This window comes from Lonchura striata, chromosome 4, assembly GCF_050655825.1.
Source record: "Lonchura striata isolate lonStrDom1 chromosome 4, ASM5065582v1, whole genome shotgun sequence".
Lineage (NCBI taxonomy): Eukaryota > Metazoa > Chordata > Aves > Passeriformes > Estrildidae > Lonchura > Lonchura striata.
Genome location: NC_140706.1, coordinates 31,078,912 through 31,100,958, shown reverse-complemented (window position 1 = coordinate 31,100,958; position 22,047 = coordinate 31,078,912). Strand labels below are relative to the sequence as shown.

At 34.6% G+C, this 22,047-nt stretch overlaps 1 protein-coding gene across 1 annotated transcript in view; it reads right to left on the bottom strand.

Annotated features, from left to right (window-relative positions):
• Positions 1-5,896: 5,896 nt before the first annotated feature.
• MTNR1A (melatonin receptor 1A) overlaps positions 5,897-22,047 on the bottom strand; it is a 50,566-nt gene continuing 34,415 nt past the window's right edge. The window contains exon 2 of the mRNA XM_021538652.4: positions 5,897-6,765. Coding sequence (XP_021394327.3) covers positions 5,897-6,765 — 869 coding nt within the window. The remainder of the gene's footprint in view (positions 6,766-22,047) is intronic.

The following is a 22,047-nucleotide window of genomic DNA, read 5'->3' as shown; positions in this document are numbered from 1 at the left end:
GCTGATAGTATGGTCAGAGCCAAGGAAGGAAAACATGATATTTGGGATTGAGATGAGAAGGGATTATTTTTGGAAGGAGATGTATTTCTAACAGTTGTTCTGAAAAAATTACATCAACAACAAAATTGGTTGGGAGAGATGACAGGTATAAACATAAATATTAATGAAACAATATTTCTGCTTTCAAGCTAGGTGAAGTTTCTGGTAAGAGAGATATTACATATTAATAAACTATCAGGAAAGACTAGAACAGAGTGAGCAAATTATTGGCATATTAGCTATTCAGCCAGTCTGAAACAGAAGTTTGGGGATCTAAGTAATCTATAGCTGGTTTAATGTGCCTGTAGCCGCAGTGTTTCTTTATTATGCATGTAAACATTTTGAAACTTGAATATAATGTTTGGAGAACATATATTTTTACATGACTTAAGGTTTATAAAGCATGTATATGTAGTCCACAGACCTACACAATATTTTTATGTAACTTTAAAAACTATCACAAAGGGCTTAATGATGTTTTTCCATGTTATTTTTTAAGCATCTGATATTGTATGATTAAAAAGTAAACAGAATCTTCTTTCTGTGAATCAGTGCAATTGTTTCTTTGGGTTCATGTAGGCAGTGCTCTATGGTAGAACAATTCACAGCCTAAGTTGTATGGAAAAATATTCTGGTTTGAGACATACACCTGATAATATAATTGTATTTCTCTGACTTTTATAAACTAGCTGAATATTTGTACATATTTTAGAATCTTGAAACAAATGTGCAAAGTAAAATTCTTGGTGTGATTAAATGAAATCCGTGTGCACACATACAATATAAGCAAAAAGAATAATGGCAAGTAGACTTCATGTCTCTAAATCTCTTAAGTTTGTTATAATTTTCTGCTAAATATTGCTATTTATACAATTAAGACTGAAGCTAAGACTTCTGGATTTTTTATATTTATTTATAAAAATGACAAATCATTTTTTGGTTTGCTGGATGAGGTGAATTTTGCAGATCATTAGCAGGCAGATTCACATTCTCCTACAACCTGGACATCTGACAGAAATAAAGTATATATTGTTTGTGTAATAGAGTAAAATAGCTAGTTTTTAGATTTATTAACTCAAATATACCAAAATTCTCAGATGACAGGAATCAGTGAAACTGTATTGGTTTATGTGAGATGAAACAGACGCTGTGTCTCAAAGGCTATTTGGGTATAATTTTGGATAATCTTTTGGAATAATGTATATACTTTTATGAATAACATGGTTCTCAAAATGTGTTTACTTCGGTCAGTGTTTGGTAGCTGGGATAGTGTGAGTGATGAGTATTTCATTCAATTGGGAAAATATTTTCTATAACCATTATTAATATATGAACTTCTCTGCTGAATTTATTTTTGTTTATATTAAAAACTGAATATATCGAAGGATATTGAATTATACTGTGAGTCTTTTCCACCATATACACATTGCAATCTCTCAGACACGTATTTGAGGTAGGAATAATATTTTTAATAAGTAGATTCATAAAACCACATAATGGAATTCTTATTACAGGCAAAAATTTGAGAAACAGTACATGGGCTATAAGCCAGGCCACTACTTGTATATTTTTTCTGCTAAGAAAGTCGGCTTTAGCATGTGTGATTTCCCAAGCGTCAGTGACAAAATGACAGACATTTGTAGTTCTTAATTATTCATAAACCACTTTAATTATACTTAGAAAGTGCATTTATTAGAAAATAATTAAAGAATAACATCACTAGAGTTTATGAACAGATTGTTCAAATAAAAGGAGTTTTTGAAATTTATTTCAAATTGTATGACCACATAGATTGATGTACTTGTGTATTACATTTTAAGGATTTTTAATGATGTTTTTTTCTGTGCCATGTAAGGTAAATTACAGTTCCCTTCAGTATATCATAATTAATGAGATCTAACACGATAACATTTCAATAGTGGTCAAAAAGAAGACAAAGATGTGACGATTATATAGGAATGCACTATACACTGATACGGATTGTTCATGATAGTCTCTTTATTATGGATAATTCATATACCTGCCTTCTAAAACAAATTAGAAGAAAAATAAGTAAAATCATTGCTACATATTGTGTCTATTGAAATAACATATACTTGTTTCATATCTATGCACTTGCACTAGCCTAGTGATAGAAGAAAATGTGCAAAGAGAAAAGTGCAAAGCTACTCCAAATGAAACTACATTGTTGCATACAGCTACAGTTTAAATATATACCCTGTTTGATATTAATATATTCATTATGATTCTCTTTGCTGGTAAATATTTAATAATGCCAAGCTTCTTTGTAAACATTAAGTTTGCGATGCAGATGACCACCAATAAAACAATCTATCTGTATGGGTTCAAGGTGTGCTGATAAGATCATACTCAGATTGTCAACATAATCAAGATTGTGATATAGGAAAGGAACTCTTGCAGGAATAGGTAGCATTCAATAAGGCTGTAAGTGTGTTGCATACAGGGAGGGGGACAGGGGTGTTTCACTGCTCCTTCACAGAGGTCCTTTGGCTTCACTGGGGCTCAGATCAGAAATGCAAGGGAAGTAGGAAAGGGATGGGCATTTTCAGATGCTGCAGAGTAAGACTAGCATTTTAGGAATAAATCTATCCAGGGCTGATGACTGCTATAGGATAAGTACACTAGATAAATCACCCAGACAGAACTCTTAATAATGCAATTGTGCTATGCTAACCTTTCATACTGGAGAAAACTTAATGACTTGGACTATAAGAAAGCATACCATGGCTCATCCACTTTCACAGAAGCAAGTAATCCCAGATGTTTCAAACTGTGTCTCCTTAGAATGGACAGAAATAATTATTATTTTCACCAGTCATCTTTATGTTGACCATAAAGAGTCAGATCTTGTGACGGGCTGACTTACACTGTCATGCTCATTGTCAGTGAACAGCTGGCAAGGCTGCTGATTGTCTTGCACAAATCACTTTGAGTCTTTGGAAACAATAGACTGAAATTAAAAGTAACCATTGCTGCAGAGTTAAGCATCAGTCATTATTCTCCTACTTTTGCAATGACCAGTTTTGCAATCCTTACCTAAAACATACTTCAGAATGGCAGTAAATGCAAAAGTAATTTCAAGAGGGCAGCAGGTATTATCCAAAGATTTCACCCATAGTAATTTAAGCAAAATTATCAACTTTCCACCCAAAGAAGAACAAGAGATAAATTTCTTAAAATTATTGCTATATTTAGCAGCTCATAACATCACCAACATGCGCATTTCTATGATTTTGATTTAATACAAATATTTCAAAATACAGATCTGAAAAATGCTCTCCATTTTTATTACAGGCCCATTCATAAAATATATACCTTTGGTATAATATGTTCTGTTGTATATAGCAAACCATTTTAATTATCATCAAAAATATATTTTAGCACTTGAAGGGGACTTTAATTCCTCAGATAACCCACATATTGGATACAGTATCTTGAACCAGCTCATAAATGGGTAGACATGATACAGATGTACATTTTCTGTAGGAAATGGAAAGTGAGAGGTCGTTTAGAATTCTAAACTTACTAATGATTAAGCTACTTTAACTGTCTTTATGCTACTTTCATAGATATATAAGAAGACATTATTTTCATTGAAAATATGCTTTAAATAAGGCAATTTTTGTAAGAATTTAAAGAATATTTTTGCTTGCATGAAAAACTCATTTACTTGTAAGGTGGTCATGCCTCCCTTGCTATTCACTACACACAAAGCAATAAAATTACAGAGCTAAGCATCCTCCAAGGATGAATTCACAGTGAAGAAAGCTGTGATATATTTTATGCTGTAAATCATGTTGTATCATATCATATGATGATACCCCAGTAGAAGAGAGCTGGTTATTTACACAGTGGTTCTGACTGGAAAATGTAAACAAAGATGAGTCAAGCACCTCAACAATGCATTGACTTGCTAGTTCATATCCAAGCTTTTTTAATGTTGTTCATTTAGTTCCATTGACAACTTGACATGAGGCACCTGTTTTTGAGTAAGAAACTGGTCAGATGATGAGGTGTCAGTGGGGATTTCAAGTAAATATGAATCGATTTCCTTTAGTCCATTAGTAAACCAAGGGTATTCTAATCTATGATTGAAGAAAGATGGAATGCTGTGATATGCAGGCTATATGCAATTTAAGGAGCTCTATGACAGTATGACAGTTGTTTTCTGATACATATAAGCTCAAGAAAATCTCCAGTAAAGTAAATAATGTTTTAAAATAATTGTTTAAATAAAATTCACATTTTAACATAGATTAACAAAAGTCTCATGGCTATTCAGAAGCTCTTTTCCCCACTGATATTGTTGGAATTGGCTTGGAAAAGCTCAAGTGTACTTGAACGTCACTGTAGGTATAAACAATTGAGCATTAAAAGGTATGACAATTGGAGCTTCTTTCCAGAACTAAATGCTCTTTCTTTTTAAGGTCAATTTGAAGGTGAATCCTATCGTTGTGAATTGCTTTTCTCTGCCAGAGGACTTCATTATAAAGAGAGATTCATTGTTGCAGGAGACAGCCTGTCTTGCTATTCTTCCTCATTTCACACTGTATTTCCCCTTACTGAAGAGGTCCCTGCTGTCTGTGGAAAGTCCTGATAATCACATGTTCCTCTTTGTACTACTGTTATAAGTAGTATGTTCTCTTTTCTGTTATTTAAAGGTATCTAATTGTTCTAGGTTATTACACTATGTTCATAATTGAGGCAAATACCTAATTATTAATTTGAAAATTTTATCAGTGGCAGACTAAAAAACAACTGCTAGCCTCAAGTTATTCTCAGGAGGTCAGTTTCAGAAAGATGTTAAATACTCACCCTGGGTAATAATATTATTACCCAGTGTTTCATGGGCTCAAGATTCCACTAACTAGACAAAACTTCCATATTCAACTATCACTCCTATTAGATGCATTAATCTTCTTCTCACAGAGATTTAGAACTTCTGTCTTGTACACAAGTGAGATATAACAGTTCTTCCTCACTTATTTTTCTAGGTGTTTCCTCAGAAACTCCTCTGGGGCACTTCCTGATTTCATGAGTTACAGTCTCTTCAGAAATAATGGTAACTTATATTTCCCTTCCCAACCCTCCTACACCCCTTTTTCATGCTGAAATGGCCTGAGCTGATGAATCATGGCTCTTTTCCTTCCTTGCTGTTTATCGTCCTGCCCTTGGAGCTTTGAAGATAATAATTCAGGCATGTTTCTCCTCCTAAATGCTATTTTAAAATTAAGAAGTCAATTGAGAATGTCATTCCTAGGAGGGATGGTGAGGTTTAATATACAAAAAAATTATATTCATGTCTATGTTAGTAGCAAAGAAATATGGATAGAAGTACTTACCAAAAATCCTAATGAATTTTCAGTTACCTTGATTTTTCACTTCACCTCTCATAATATATTTCATAAAGGCCTGATTTCATTTTTTTAAAATAAGTTTTCAGAGGTTTTAGAATCAGGACTGTAACATGGACAGAAAAAGCATGTGGAAAGTGGCAGGAATAGTTTTATTACTTGTTTTACTGAACCAGGCAATATGGATACTGCTGATTCAATCTCTTTCTAGGTGCTTATCTCCATCTAAGAAAAAAAAAAGGAAGCCGTTCATAACTTTTTATTTCCTCAAGGATATCACTATGTCATTATACAGGGGATATACCATTGCATAAGAGGCTCTGTATGTCAAGGCTCTGTAACAAGCTTCCAAACACCATGAGAGGAATTTGATCAAAGTGCTTTCAGTGTAGAAGGTATATTTCACAATATTTAACAGGTGGTCTAATAAAATGGACAATTTTGTTGAACGCTGTTGAGTGATAATAGTAAAATTCCCTTTTTCAAACAGAGTCCACCTTCACTTGATTGTTGTTTGTAATCAGTGGAGAAGGTTTGCTTCTCATTCTGTCTCCTGCATCATTAGAACTATCCTGGAAAAAAACTTTTGCTGTACAAAAATTGACAATAATTCTCTTGTATTCTCTTCTGAAGTTCTGGTTCAGGAGTCCATATACTATAGCATTAAGGCAGCTGTTGAAATATGCCATGTAATAGCTGGACACAAACAACCACTCTGGAATCCTAGGGATTACAGTTTTTGGGTTGACAGCCACTGCAATGCCTATAAAGTTCAAAGGAGCCCAGCAGACTGCAAACAGTACAAATACCACAAACATGGTTACAAAGTTTCTGAAGTCGTGTGGTTTCAGCCGAGGGTTGTTATCCGGTTTAACCCTTCGCCTTACCTGGATAACGAGGATCCATATTCGCAAGTAACAGAAAGTAACTACGGCTATGGGAAGCAGGAAGTGGAAAAACACAACTGCTATAGTGTATGCTGAGCTCACAGACTGTGCAAACGTACACGAGTAAATCCTGGGGTCATACTGGAGCGATCCCACAAACAGGTTGGGCACGATAGCAACAAATGTTAGGAGCCATATGAGAACAATATAGCACAATGAATTCCTGTCGCTGTACAGCTTGTCATATTTGAGGCTGTGGCAGATATAGCAGTACCGATTGATAGCGATGCCTGTAATATTGAAGATTGATCCAATGACACTTAGGCCCATCAAGAAGCCACTAATCTGGCAGTGTAGGTATCCCAGTTTCCATCCGTTGTGAAACACAGATGTGAGGACCAGTGGATAAGGGTAGATAGCTACTATCAAGTCGGCAACTGCCAGGCTTACAACAAACACATTTCCTGTAAAATAAATATAAAAAGGCAAGTATTAGTTTTTCTTTTGCTCTTTTCTGTCATTTCTGCTCTAGTTATATTAATGAGCAGTCTCAGTGGAACACTTTAAATGTAATTAGTTTATATTTCCTAGCTCAAAATTCATTGTCATATATCAGAAATAAGAGACTCAATTTTAGTTTTCTTTCAAGAATTGCATCTTTAAGTTAAGCTACCTTTTTAAACTGTCTTTATCTACTATTTTATCTACCATGACCTATTATTTTTATCATGCCATTTATTTGGATTCTTTCAATCACACAGACTTAGAATCCATATCAAATTAAAACATTCATAGCTTTAAGGTTTGTTTTGGTTTTAAATAGTCTCACTTGAAAAATAAGCAAAAAACACTATTTCTAATAAATTTCCAAACTCAAATTTACCTTCTTTATTTAACTTCCTTTCATTGCATTAACTAGCCCTTAACTTGTTCAGTCCTGAAACTAAAATCTTTTCTCCCATTTATATTTCAAGCTTCCATGACTTGTGTATGACTTTTACATTGTTCTCTTTGAAACTGCTAGCAAGTATTCAAATATTCTTAACTTCTAAGAGTCATTTTGAAAACAGACGCAGTTGTTTTTCCTAAAGACATGCTTTTCAGTAAAAAAAAGAGATGCTGGGCAGTGGCCTAGACAGCTCCCAGACAGTACTGATGCTCCATTTTTCTCTGCCTCTAAACTGGAAAATTAGGCAATGGAACATTCTGCTGATTCATTTTTAAACAAAGGGATATTATATTCTTCAAAGACAACAGAATCCATCATGTTTTGAATTCATTTTTTAAGAAGAGATTATATTTTCTGGTTTTAGTTGCTTAAATGATAACCTATCTGAATACCTCCCAACCATTCTAATTTCTAAGAAGAGACTCACAAGAAACATTGATGTCACTTTTATTAATTTTTTTAAGATAACTATTACATGTAAAGCTTTAGTTATTCATGCCCATAAGTACAGAAAGCTCTCAATTTTATCTTTACATGCATGTTTGTAGGTATATAAATGCATATATACATAGACATTTGATATTCTACTTTGTAGTTTTGAGATTATTCATGGAAGATGAAATACGAGCTTCTATTGCAACCTGTAATAAAATATATTATTAGTTTCAGATTATGTACAGTTTCAGTGCTAATCCAAGATGGGCTTGGTGAATTATTCTATGCATTTATTCTCAGCATGCAAAATATAAGCAGATAGTAGCAGGTTAGTAGGAAAGACAAAACTATCTATGGACCAATATGGTGTTTTAGCTGCTAAAATTCTCAAAACTACTTTTTTAACAAATTATTTCAAATGTCTTCAAATGCATAGTCCCTTACCAATCTCAGGCTTTAAATGCCCAGTTAGAAATGTTCAACCTGCAAATACTGTCAGAGAAAAACAGAAATTATCTTTCTCTGGATGCTACCTATGCTGTTGTTTACATTTTGATACATGCACAAAGTACCACATTTGATACTTATACTAATGACACCTGGAACAAATGGCCTCCATTAAAAGACTGCTGCACCAGTTTTTCTTGATTTAGTATCTGGATTTATAAATAACTTTCTTGTGATGGTGTCTGTAGCTGTTTTATCTTTGACTGGGGATTCACTGCCAGACTGAAATATGCTTATCCTGAAGCCTTTGGCAGAATTCCAGACCATTTCAGCATAAACATCACAGCTTCTTCAAGCAGAAGATGACACAGGAAAAAAAGCACTGCTTTCAGAATTTATCTTTGACATAGTGGCAACTGATACAAGAACAAGAGACTGTATGGAACTGAAAGCTCTTAGTTTATCTGATGAATCAAGAAGTGGAAAGTAAATTAAAAGGTAGTGTTGCAGGTTTTTTTTCCCCTGTCCGGAATATTGCAGGATTGATTAGGTGGTAACATATAAACCCCAGACACTTATTAAAATGTAATAAGAATAGAATAGAATTTTAAAATAGAATTTGAAAATAATTCTATTTATATTTTCTTAGTAACATTCTGCTTAGCTGGAGACTTCCTATTCTAAATTTTTTTCTTTGCCATCCACTAAAACTTCTGCTGCTGCTCACCATTACAATTTGCTAACATTGCAATCATTTACCTACTTTACTCAAATGATAAGGACAAAGTTAAAAGGGATTTTTTCCCTTTAAAAGGTGTTGTATTGAAGGGTGATAGAGGATATACATTTCTCTCTGAATAGTTTTAACTTTGGAAATGCATGAGTTTAAGAAGAGTAGGTACTCTTGTCTCTGAATCAGCCAAATTTCAGGCTTTCATAAACTTATATACCATGGTTGTTCCAGGCTTTTTCAACTGGCTGCTGTAGAATGACAAACTGAAAGTCTTGGAAACACAAGCTGTTTCATGTGAAAATTGCAGGCAAGCAGGAGTATAGGAGGATATCCTAGTAGTCTAGCTTAAAGGAAAAAAAAAAAAAGGAATTATGAGTTTGGAAATCAAGCCCCAGGCTGCCAGCTCATGATTAGTATGTCAGCTGAATGAGTAAAGTCCTGGGGGTGGAAACTGCTTGGAAACCAGATACCTTTTTGCAGACAGGACTTTTAATTTGTCTTTCAGGAAGGGTTCTTTTAAAACTTGACTTCAGATAAATTTTTGTTATGAGCATGGAAATTGTTTTGCTAAGACAGAAAATTTAAGTAAAAAAAAGATTTGGCGTTAGTATGATTGTTGAATATTTTGGGGTTCATTTTTTCAGACCTTGAAGCTGAATCTGGAGCTGAGCTTTCATATGTTATATAATAAACAACTTAAAAACATGATCCTATCTTTAGGTACCACTATTACTGGAAAATATTGGTAATTGAGGAAATTCTCATATTATAGTAGCATATTGTGAAATTAAACTCTTATGTTTGTAGCATAAGTGGTATTTTAGAGGCGAGTATCATAAAAAAATGTGTATATTAAAGTGTTAATTTTTATCTTCAGAGTTGGGTTTGAATAGAATGCTATAAATGAAACCTGAAGCTCTACAATGAACCCTTCAAAAAGGCCACAAAATCAAAATCTTGAATAACTCTTCCTTGAAGAAAAAGTATTCATTCTCTTTAGAGAGTAAGATCACGTAACTGTGAAAAAATGTGATTTGTGTACATAAAGAATATATTATTATGCATTAACATCAGCTGGCTGAACTGAGAAGGCAGAGGTTGAATTTCTTGACTTTGACATAAGCCAAATAAGCTTTAATAAATTTAAGCAAATGTACAGTGGATGTATGTGGGAAGAAAGATAATCTACTGGTAACCAGCTTGAGCAAGTTATGTTTTTCAATGCTGTCTAAAGCAATGTTCCACTAAATATTTTCACCACCCTTATGGAAAAAGAAACCTTTCTGCTCATCAAACACATAGCAACATCAGATCTACCTGCTGAATATAAGGCTGCATTAATGCAACAGAAAACAAGTGTTTTCCTAGACAACTTGACTTTTCTAATAGCACAATACAACATTAACTGAGTGTAAAAATCTCGACCCTGACAGATTATAAGAAAAAATGCTTATGGGATTGCCAAGATATCAAAATGAATATAAGAGCCTCAATAAGAACTACATTATGTAGTTGTATCAGTAGCAACTTGTGTTTGCAGAACATATACAAATTACTGTGAGGGTTGTTATTCCCTAGATTTAGTGCTAAGTATGTCCTGAATGATAATTAGAAAGTCACCAGAAATTTCTAGCAACTGAAATATATGCAAAATATTAATGGAAAAAGATTAAAGTTACATAGACTAGGTGGTGCTGAATGCCTGCCATAGAGTTAGAATGGAGGGCTGAACACTTTGCCAGAAGGTCAAAAATTACTAATTCTTCTGGCAATTTTAGGAGAACTGAGGGTGATGTGGTCTACAAAGCCCTTTCCTCAAGTGTTAGGACTGTGAAGTACTCTTACTCTTCTAAAATATTTAGCCTGGGGAAAATAATCTACTGTAAAAAAGGGAAACAGCTTATGTATGGAAAAAACCCCAGTCTTTTAAAGCATTAGTGGTATTCCAGCTACGATATTTGGTACTCAGAAAATCTGAGTGAATTTTAGAAAAGAGCTCATATTCTGGCAACATCAGTATGGCTACTTTTTCTTCTTTTTTTCACAAGTTATTTCTATACCTTTTAATATTGGTTGCCAAGTCATTATTCTATTTACCTTTTTCAAAGTTTTTCCTAGATACAACAAGTTTTTCCTTCTTACAACAAATACTTTCCACAAGCCATCATGTTTTCATCTTGCAGTTGCATTTTGAAACACATACCATCACATTTCCATTTCTGCTTCAGGTTGGAACAATTTTAGGTGAGGGTTTTTTATCTTTATGCCAACTGGAGTTGCTTTATCTTTTAGGTAAGACTAAACAATATGTGCAGCTGTCATTGAAGTAACATAAAAGGATTTTGTTTCAGTGGCCACTGTCTCAGACAGTCTAATGTTTACTTGCTAAGTATATCTTTAAGGAAAGAGGACAGTGTAATTGGTCCAACACCGTTAATTTTCAGAAGATGAAACTTCGTTTCTAATGATCGGATTTATGTAATTCTTATTTACTGTCTTTTCACCACTTGTAAGATATTGCCAGATACATAAACAGTCATTTCCAATTGTTTCATAACTACCTTTTTTTAACAGGATGCTTTCCTATAAATTTTGATCATGTTTTGTAGACATTAAATATTATTTAAATATCATACAAGTATCATATCATACAAGTTTGTTATGTACACATTTTTTACAAATCTAATGGCACAAAAAAATTATTTACATTTTTAAGCACTGGTTTCTGATAATTCTAATACTTTACAAATTTTCTTCAAGGATAGCTTACTTTTATTTTTTGGCATTATAAAATCTTTCTGATTAATCTAGCCCTTGTTCAGGATGTTAATTTGGGAGTTTATGCTCCTAGCTGAAAACAAGACTATGATAGATGCTCACCAGTGAATGCCTGCAGCATCAGAAACTTTAAATGTGATACCTCATAATGGTGCAGCATCAGATAGATGAACTTCTTCCTTAGAAAGGCATTTTGTCAGGCCTGTGCTTATTTAAGGATATTTCCATACACAAAATGGTGTCCCAATGACAAATATTAAAGCTAGATTTGTTTCATATTCCATGACCATTTTTGCCCTGAATGTTATTCCATTACCACCAATATTTCACTTATAAAATATCTTAAACAACTACAAAATCAAGGAGTGAAATCAGTTTTTGTGAGTACCTAATACAAATATAATAAAATTTTCTGTACGTGTATCCAGAAACAGATCTGAGCTCTACTCAGTGTTCCTTCTACCTGTGAGATTAACCAGTCAGAAAGTTTCAAGAAAAAAGATCAGTTCATAATCTTTCTAGCATTAAATTAATACTGGATAGTTGTTGTACCTGGCAGCACAGTTTGGGTTTTCACAGAGATAATGCACAACAAAAATTGGTAAATTAAAATAGTTGTAAGTGGGGACAATGACCATGGTTTCTTAGAAAAAATCCCAAAGTCAAGTAAGGTTACCTAGACAAGTAAGTGTGCAGTCCTAGCTTCACTGAAGAAAGATTTGAAATGTCTAAGAAACCAACAGTCCTTGCAGCTCAGCATCAAAATGGCACAAAACAGCGAGCAAAAATGTAGGAATAAATATTACATAAGCTCTAGTTACTCCTGGGAGCTTCATTCACTTTACAGATCATAATATCAACTCCCCTAGATCTGAAAAGCCTATTTTTAAACTAAAGGCACTATTTATAAACCTGTCCTGAATCAAGAAGTCCATGTGCACATTAAATTTGAATAGTGTGATGGGCCTGTGGGGTTTTCTTCTGATTAGCAAGTTAACCCTGATGCTGCAGGTGATGATGCAGGGAAATGTGAAATATTTAAAGCCCATAGTCAACCTTGTAGCTTTAAGAATATGTAAGAAAACCCCTCTCTTTCCTTTTAAGCTGAGAAAAGACCTTGTATTACTTTGTCATTTTTATCAAGCCTTATTCCAATGTACAATTCTGTCATATCATAGAAGGGACTTTCAGACCTTCTATCATCTCATAGGGATGCTAATGAAACTAAGAGGGCAATTAAAGACATTGCCACTGCATATACAGGTAATGATGATAGGCAGGTAACTTGTTAGCACTGAGGAGAATATTAAATATTTGAGGTTTAAACTAATTTGCAATCTTACTAAAGTAGAAATACTTAGTGTCAGGTAAGTTCAGATGCTGAAATGACCTAAATAATCTCAACATTTAACTCCAGTTAATAGATATTCAGGGTTCTGAGTCTTACAGGGTCTGGACAGCTGGAGAACTACCTAAGAGTACATTAGAGAAATATTGAAGAATAGATTTGTTAAAGAGATATCAGAATAATCTATATTGTAATATTTTGTTTCACTGTGCTGAAAGTTGAAGAAAAATTTACATAATCAGTACAGCATAAATGAAAGATTACTGATGTATTCAGAAAAGAAAAAGCTATACTGTATTTAGATTAATTATCACACAGAATCTTCCAGTGAAGCTGCAGCAACAATTAAATTTGAAATGCCTATGCCATCTTCTGGCCAAGAAAATCAGACGCATGGAAGTTCAATTGGCAGAAAATGGCAGTGACAAATTATGTAGTATTCAGACCAAAGGAATGGTTGTGTATCAGGTCCAAGTTTACTGTAGCCAAAGAGTATGCAGATGAGATTAAGTGTTTTTACTGATATGACAAACAGCATACAATTTTCTGTGCTTTTATCACCTACCATCTTTGTCTGTAATCCCATGGCACACATGTGAGTGAGAAAGCTCCTGCTCTCCTTCTCACAGTCTAAAAATATCTGTTGCTGCTATTTTTAGTGGTTCAGTTATGAGAGGAAAGTGATGTGAGTTTACTCTCAGGCACAGAAGGGAATCGAATCCATATGCTGGATGAGTCCTACAGACTTGGGGATGTTCCTTGCCTGTGGCAGTTTTGTATGACATGCCAGGGCTGCTTTGAAATTATCCCTTATATTGGACCTCTCACATGAGAGGCATGTACAGATTTAGGCAGATTTAGGAGGTGCAGGGATATTGAATACCTCGGTACTGATAAGATTGAGGTATTTCTGGGTATGTCAAGAAGAGCAGCACTATCTACTGGATTAATTTACCTGACATGAAATATAAAGCATTGAGGAAAGCTGCACTAAAGAAAAGGCCTGGACAACCATTGCCTACTTAGGCACCTAACACAGGACTAAACAGGAGTTAACATTGACTGAAAATCTCTTGGGAAACTGAACTTAAAAAAAAATCTAAAAGTGGTCAGATTTTGGGTCTTGTGGTCAGTGACATGAAATATTTTGCTTTGAGATTCTACATAGTGGGTCCATATCCAAGATATTTTGCTTTAGAAACAGCATCAAATTAAATAAGACTTCTATTCTTTTACAGAAACTTCTAAAATTTTATCACAGCTATCTATTTACCTGGGTAACAAGATAGTATTAAACTGGCATGGTCATAGGGTTTTATACTTTTAAAACATAGAAATATAAGATAAAAGTGACTCTTTTCACCCAGCCAAGAGTGAACTAAGACCTAACATAAAAGATCAAGTAGGCTTGTAATGACACTGATGTGAATCAACAAATCCTGCCGTCTTATAGGTGAAAGTTGGAAACCGGGGCAGGCTGGCTGAATACTGCTATTCAACCAGGGCATACTGGTGACTGTCTCAAGTTCTGTGACCTTGGTTTTGGCTCTGGTATCTACCTGGACTGTTCTTTCCACAGTTCACTGGGTGGGTATCTTTTCAAGGTCAGAATACATATCCCCTTTGAACATCAGCTTCTTCTATCTGGATGACAATATTTCAGACATCAAATAGATTTGCCTGAATAACTTATCCGCTTTTACAGAAGGGAATTATATTACCACTTCTGGCTTGATCTTTTCTATCTCTAATTTCTATGATTTATTTGGGAGGAAAAAAAATCCTGTGGACAGCCTGTTCTCCAACAAGGTATTGCCTAGATGTTACAGAACACTGAGGTTCAGCAAGCTGTATGAAACCAATTAGAATAACAATCCTGCTGATGTCAGAGGATCACGCAACTGAAGTGCATCACAGCAGAGTCAATGTGAGAGTACTTTTCTTCCCTTCAACTGTATTTGCACTAAGGACTGGAAATATGTGGAAAGACAAAAATTATACTATTCACAGTAATATCAGAGCTCAGATAAATAAAACTAATAATACAGTTCGAACATAGGATAGGGCAGAGATTGATGCTTATGAAATATAATTATGTTTTGTGTCTATTTAAAATCTCACAGATCTGTCAAGACTAAATAATGTGAAGATGCAGTCTATTGCCTTCCAAATCCTAATATGTATTTTGAGAAAACAAGTGGGAGAAAACAGGATAGTGAAGTTGCAACCACAAAACTGACGGGAGAGCCTGACAGGAAAGGCTTCTCTACTGCATAAAACATTGCAAACACAAAATCACTTTCCTGAATTTCTTTGAAAGTCACATTTTTATGTAACAGGGTTTTGTGGTTGAATTTGTCCAGAATTTTTCATGGGATGAAAAAGAAATTTAAAAATTCTCAAGAAGATAAAATAATCCATTTTCTTTCTGTTATGATTAATTACTGTATAGCTGGTCATTCAGCCAATGTAGACAGCAGACAGCAAAGCTATTAAAATGAGTTCATAAAATAGTCTTCCCAGTTCTTTCTCTTAAAATCAACAGTGGTAAGACACCTGCCAAGAAAGTCAGAAATAGCATTATAGAAAAAACCCCACTTATAGAGTTACACACATACGTTTACTCTTCCCTCCTCTATCCATTCTCTATTTCTCTAGTCTTCCTTTTACTCCTTTTAATATTTATTCCATCACTGTGTTTTTTCTCACTGCCTTACACCCCAAAATATTTTATTTCTGGCAGAAGCCTTTCTCCCCCATATTTTTCCCTTTTCTCTCCTCTTTGTTGTCCCAAGTTTCTTAGAAAAGAAGGGTTTGTTTATGAAAGTAACTGATGGTACCAAGAATTCTTGCTGTCCTATGCCATCAGAAATACATCACCACTGAAAACTGAAAAATAGGCAAATAAGTGTAACTTCCATATGCATGGCAGCAAGGTGAAGAATCTTAATATCCATCTTCTCTACTGTTTGCCTATTCCTCTTCATGATGGACAATCAAATCAAGGAAACAGGGTATGGGAAAACAGCTCTGGATTAAAAGGAAGTGAAGACCCCAAGATGTGCAGTTCCTTTCTTCTGTAAAAAAGATTTTAAAATTTTGTGAAATTTGCTCCAACTATTGGACCAAAATATACTCTCCAGCCCAACACTAGACACCTATACTACACTCCTTTTTCTGTTGCTTGTATATGTCCACAGACTGCCAGGAGAAACCTTTACTTAACACATTCTTTTCTAATTTGATGGGAACCCACACCTGCATCAGGATTCTGTACTATCTACAGTGGAGTAAAAATGGGGCAAGAAATATAAATTAGATCTTAAACTGGTTACACTGAGTTTCAGGCAAATTCAAAATATGACAAAACAACAAAGCAGATAACATTCTTAGAGCAGATATTCTGGATTGTTGCAGCAAGCAATTAAATTATAGCCCTTATAATTTAAATGTGTCAAAATCTTAGAGGTAAGGTACATTTTTGCCCCTTGTATTATAAAAAAAATGGATTTAGATATATGGTGGGTTTATAAGAAATTTATTAATTAAGGAATAATTAAAGAAGAATAAATATAAGAAATATAAGAATATAATATAGGAATATAGGAATATAGGAATATAGGAATATAATATAAGAAATATATATGAAATTAAGGAAGAAGGTAGTTTATTCATTATTGCCGTCATTCATTAATCATAATATTTTAGCTCCTGCACAGCTCCTGCTTCCTGACTCAGAAGTAATGTTTGTTTGCTTATATTACATGTGCATTTTAAAATATGTTGCTGATGAAATGTACAGTTGAAATTTTGTATTGGAGGAGAAAGAATGAAGGTGTTGCACTACCTTAAGTAAAATCTGTATTTTAATTTGTATCAAAAAATTTGCAGGAAACATACACTTTATCTGCACCTAAACCCCCTTGTTTTTGTTCTTTTTTTTTTTTTTAACTCAAGATCTAACTTCTAGTCCTCTCATAGAACTAAAATAGATGAGAACCAATAAAATTCTGAGTTTTTTAATGTTATCCGCATTGCTAGTAGCAACAGTCTATAAAGAATTTAAGATAAAGTTTAACATTTGTGACATTTGAAAGACCATAAATTATTTTCATTTATTCCAAGGCTCCCTGGGATTTTTATCTTTGTACAATTTAGTTTCTTCATTACAAAAGCAACTGTCAAAATAGACAAAACAACAGGAACAATCTGACTATAGATTTTACAGAACTTTAAAAATAGTCTTAAGTAATTTTTCCTGTAATTCAGACAAATAAAGATATGAATTTTTTTCAGTATTTTTTCTGAACGGTCTAAATTAGACACTCTCACTTCACTGCAGGCAAAAAGACTAAGCTCTCCTAAATTCATGCCAATACCTTTACAGTATATTTGAGAAGTACTGATGCTCATGTGCATCAATTAATTATTCTGCAACTGGATGCACTATTATACTTGAAGGTAATTAACATACCTCCACTTAAATTTCAACTGAATAATCTATTTTTTACTATTGGTCTGAATGATGGAATGATGAATCTTTCACAGAAGTTGGCTCTGGGTTGACTAGATCTCTGGAAGTCATAATAAGGAGATCTAATTTGTTGCTTGTTTCTTTGGGGTTATTTTTATTTTTCCCTGTATGATGAGAGTTCATACAGAATAGAATAAAATTTTCAAGCAGTAATAATTTTAGAGAAAACTTGTTAGACAAATAGTGATGCTATTATTATAGCATTATTATAATATGCTATTATTACTATCTAACAATAGTTAGTATGATTACCCTTTGACATCATAGAATATTTCAGGTACTTCCACACCATGAAAGTGAGGTCAACTTGAAGGATTCTTCTTCTCTTTAGTAACTACTGATATTGAAGTAAAACATTTTTCAATATCCTCTTGATTATTTAATTAGAAAACACATGACTTTTACATTTAATGCTTATTAGAATAAAATGGGGTTTGGATTTGTGCTTTTTATCTTAACAGTATTAAATGAAGTTCTTTATTGAGAGCTCCATTACATAGAGATATCTAATTCAGCATACAGATGAATTTGCCAAACCACTGAATCCTTAGAAGTAGGCATAAGAAAAGAAAAAAAAAAAAAAAAAAGGATAAAACAATGATTCAGCTAACTCTACTGACAAGTTGAAGTAGTGTAAGTGACCAAATAAGTGGGCCATTGCATTATTGAATTGTTATTTTTCTCCATTTTGTTTTAGTTATTTGCCTTTTCTCTGGGTTTTACTTTCATGAAGAGTGGTGTAGAATTTCTCAGAAAGAATTTATATTTTTGTTGCTTAAGACCAAACTGCTTGTTTATTAGTGAATGCAGTCAAAAAACTAAGAGTCTATGGCACTAGCTAATATGCAAGAAATATATAAATGGTTTTGACTTTCAGTACCTACATATGTCTTCAGAACTTATCACTCAATGTTCTTACTTAACAAGATGCACAAGACTGTCCAGCACAATAATACTGAACTGCTGAAATCTACACTTGCTGTCAAAAGTATTGGATTTTGTATTATAGTAATTTCAGTGTGGGTGCATTTAAAAGCTGTGTTATGATACCTGAATTATTTGTACCCATTGATTTTTGTTATGACTCAGAAATATCCTAACTGAGCACTTTGAGAAACCAAACACAATTTGTAAAATTAAGTTCAATACCTTCAGTGTAAAAATGTGAGCCCGTTCACTACATGACAATAAAATAAATCTGGAAAACTATACCACAATTATAATCTTACAGTGTTATGTATGTAATAGTTGTGGAGCTCCTTTCCTTTTATAATGCCTATTTTTTTCTCTTACACTTCTTTCAATCTTTGTTTAAATGCTATCAAGAATCTTACAGAAAAAAAAAGCTTTTAAGCAAGCTGAAAAGCTATATATAGACAGCTAAAGATAGTATCCTTTTAAATATTCAGTAAAAACGTTTCCAGTTCTCCCTCTGAACCTTACTGCTCAGTTCTTCATCTTTTTTTAGGCACAAGCTTTCTGTGTGCCAACATAATTCATTATTTAACAAAATTTAGCAAACCAGAAGTCAACACTACTACTTATGAAACTAAAAATAAGAAACCCAAAGAAATGTGGGATAACAGCCTCAATGAATATTAATAAAAAGTATGTCTATGTTGAAAGGATGCCAAAAGAGTAGAAGTTCTGTGCATTAGTGTATGTCAAAGATGCCATGTACTTATATTGTGCTACAAAACCTGACTCGAAGTTTATTGTGAAGAAGAATGGGTGGCAAGGAAGCCTTAACTTCAAACAGCACTGAACAGTAGGTTCACATTTCTTTACTTTGTTCTATTGGGGAATAACCACCTCATTTTTAAAACAATATTTTTGTAAAATCTACAGGTGACTGAATGCTTAAAAAAAGGTGGGGGGAAAAAAGCATCTTTCATACCTCATCTAAAACTACGTATATTTTCTTATTTTAGTTTCAGAAAGATCGATATTTAGCTTTGCAGGTGAAAAGATTTCTTCAAAAATTTTAAAAGACAGCTTGAGCTCCTTAGAGAAACACTTTAGCCTTTTCCATGAATGAGTACAAAAATGTCTGCTTTAGCACATTAATGTATTTTTAAACTAACAGCAGAAGAGCTTCCCCTAAAGATCTGAATAATAGCTTTAATTTGTGTTGTGTAAAACTGGTCAGTTCATGAATCAGAATTTAATTATTTTGGTAAAAGGTAAAAAAATCTCCTTGTAAATCTTTCATTGAAATTGTTTGTGCCAATTGAAACCATTGATAGGCTATAGTAGAACTTCTCGGCATTATGGTCACTTCCTGATAGACTTGAATTCAAATTTTAGGAAAGGCCAAGTGAATTTTCTGTTTATAAATTCCAGTATCTGGAATAGGACTGTTTCAGTTCTTTACAGTATTTTTAGATATATTTTAACAAGCTTGCTTTCTGTAAGTTTGGTGTGGAAGGCTATTGCTATGGTCAAAGCTTTAAAACAGATCAATCAGCCTTCTTACAGTGAGCTCAGTGAAGAAAACAATGTGAGACAGAGAACAATAAAAACAAGCCAGTTCCACCCTGCATTTTTTGTATTTCTATGGCACCTTCTTTCTTCCAGAATTGATTTCTGTCAGTTCCATACTTTGATGGTCTCCTGTGGGCTTCTTCTCATTTCTTAGGCCTGATGTGTTTTCTGTTCTTCTCAGCCATCCCAATTCCTGCTGTAGCTGCAAGTTCTCTTCTTGATGCCTTCCTGTTTGCTGGTCCTTGCTTTTATTGACTCTGCTCAGCTGCTTCTGAGGGAGAGTAATTTCCCCTTTATTCTGGGAGATAAACCTCACCCATATATGCCTTTACCAACAACATGTGGCAAGCAGAGTGAGGAAAAAGGTAACAAATACCCTTACTCAGACTTAAGGGAGAGAAAAACAGTAGTTAAACTTTTCATTCTAAAGGCAGTCCCTGAAAATGTCTTTTGCAAGTCTGCAAGGAATTAAAAATCTATGCCAAATTGCTCAGTCAAACAAATGAGTAAATACATCCAGCTTTATTCTTCCAGCATAAGAAAGTACTTAGTTATACGAGATTTTCTAGGACAGATATAAAAGTGAGAAGATGTAAAAGGCAGGGCCAGTATTAAAGGAACAAAGCAAAGTATTGTTTAGCTTATCCATCAATGATTTGGATGAAGAGGCAGATGCCTCCTCAGCAAGCTCAGTGAACACAAAGCTGGGAGGAGTGGCAGACAACCCAGAGTGCTGTGCAGCCCTTCAGAAGGACCATGACAGCCTTGAGAGACAGACAGAGAAATTGATGCACTTTTGATAGGATGATGGGGAGAGACTTGCTCCACTTCCCTTCTGCCCCAGGGAACTGAATTTTGGAAAGTCTCTCCACAGATGAAGCATGAGAGCAGCCAGGTTCACTGTGAAATGTATCCTCTCATGCTTGAATTCTACAATATCTCAACAGTAAAATTGTTGTTGAACAAATGTTCATGCAATTAATTAGTATTGCAATTGTGATTTTTACCATAAACTGCAGAAGTATAACTTCAATGCCTTTTAATAAGAACAACAAAATAAATTTTTTTTGCAATTAATATCCTGTGTATTCTAGCCTATTTTCACTCACCCAGATCACAGAATCATCAAGGCTGGAAGAAACCTCCAAATTCAACTAGTCCAATCATCAACCCAGCACCACCATAACAACCCCTAAACTGTATCCCCAAGTGTCACACCCAGATGTCTTTGAATATTTCCAGAGATGGTGAACCCACTAACTCCCTGGGCAACTTATTCCTTGCATTTTTTCCCTAATATGTAATCTGAACCTCCCCTCCACAGCTAAAGGCCAGTTGCTCTTATCCTCTCCCTTGAGACATGGAAGAAGAAATCCACCTTCACTTCACTACAATCTCTCAGGTGCTTGCAGAGAGCAGCGAAGTTGTCCCTGAGCCTCCTTTTCTCCAGACTAAACAATCCCAGTTCCTTCAGCCTCTCCTGTAGGACTTGTACCCCAGCCCTTCTCCAGCTCTGTTGCCTTTCCCTGGACTGGCTCCAGCCCCTCCCCATGTTTCTTGCAGTGTGTGGCCCAAAACCAAAGACAGGGTTCAAGCAGCAGCCTCGCCGGTGCTGAGTACAGGGGGACAATCCCTCTCCTAGTCCTGCTGGCCACGCTGTCACTGACACAGGCCAGGATCCCGTGGCCATGGCCACCTGGGCACACAGCTGGCTCCTGCTCAGCCAGCTCACATCCCGCACCCACTGGTGGGGCACCTCCATGCCTGGGTCACTTACCAGCTGTGCCAGGCCATTCTGTACTCTCCAGGACCCTTCTAGATAGCCTCTTCTCTGCTGTGCTGTATTTCCAGTGGACATCTAGCAAGTTGAAGTCCCCCAAAAAAGCAAATATAGGCTCTACAAGGCTAGAAACAGTCTTAGCTATATGGCGGGGAAAAAAGTAAGGACTGCCATGGGTTTGTGTCTCTACAAATAGGGAAGATTATTTGAAATCACTGTTGCCCCTAGTTCATAATAAAAATTTAGATGTTGATGTAA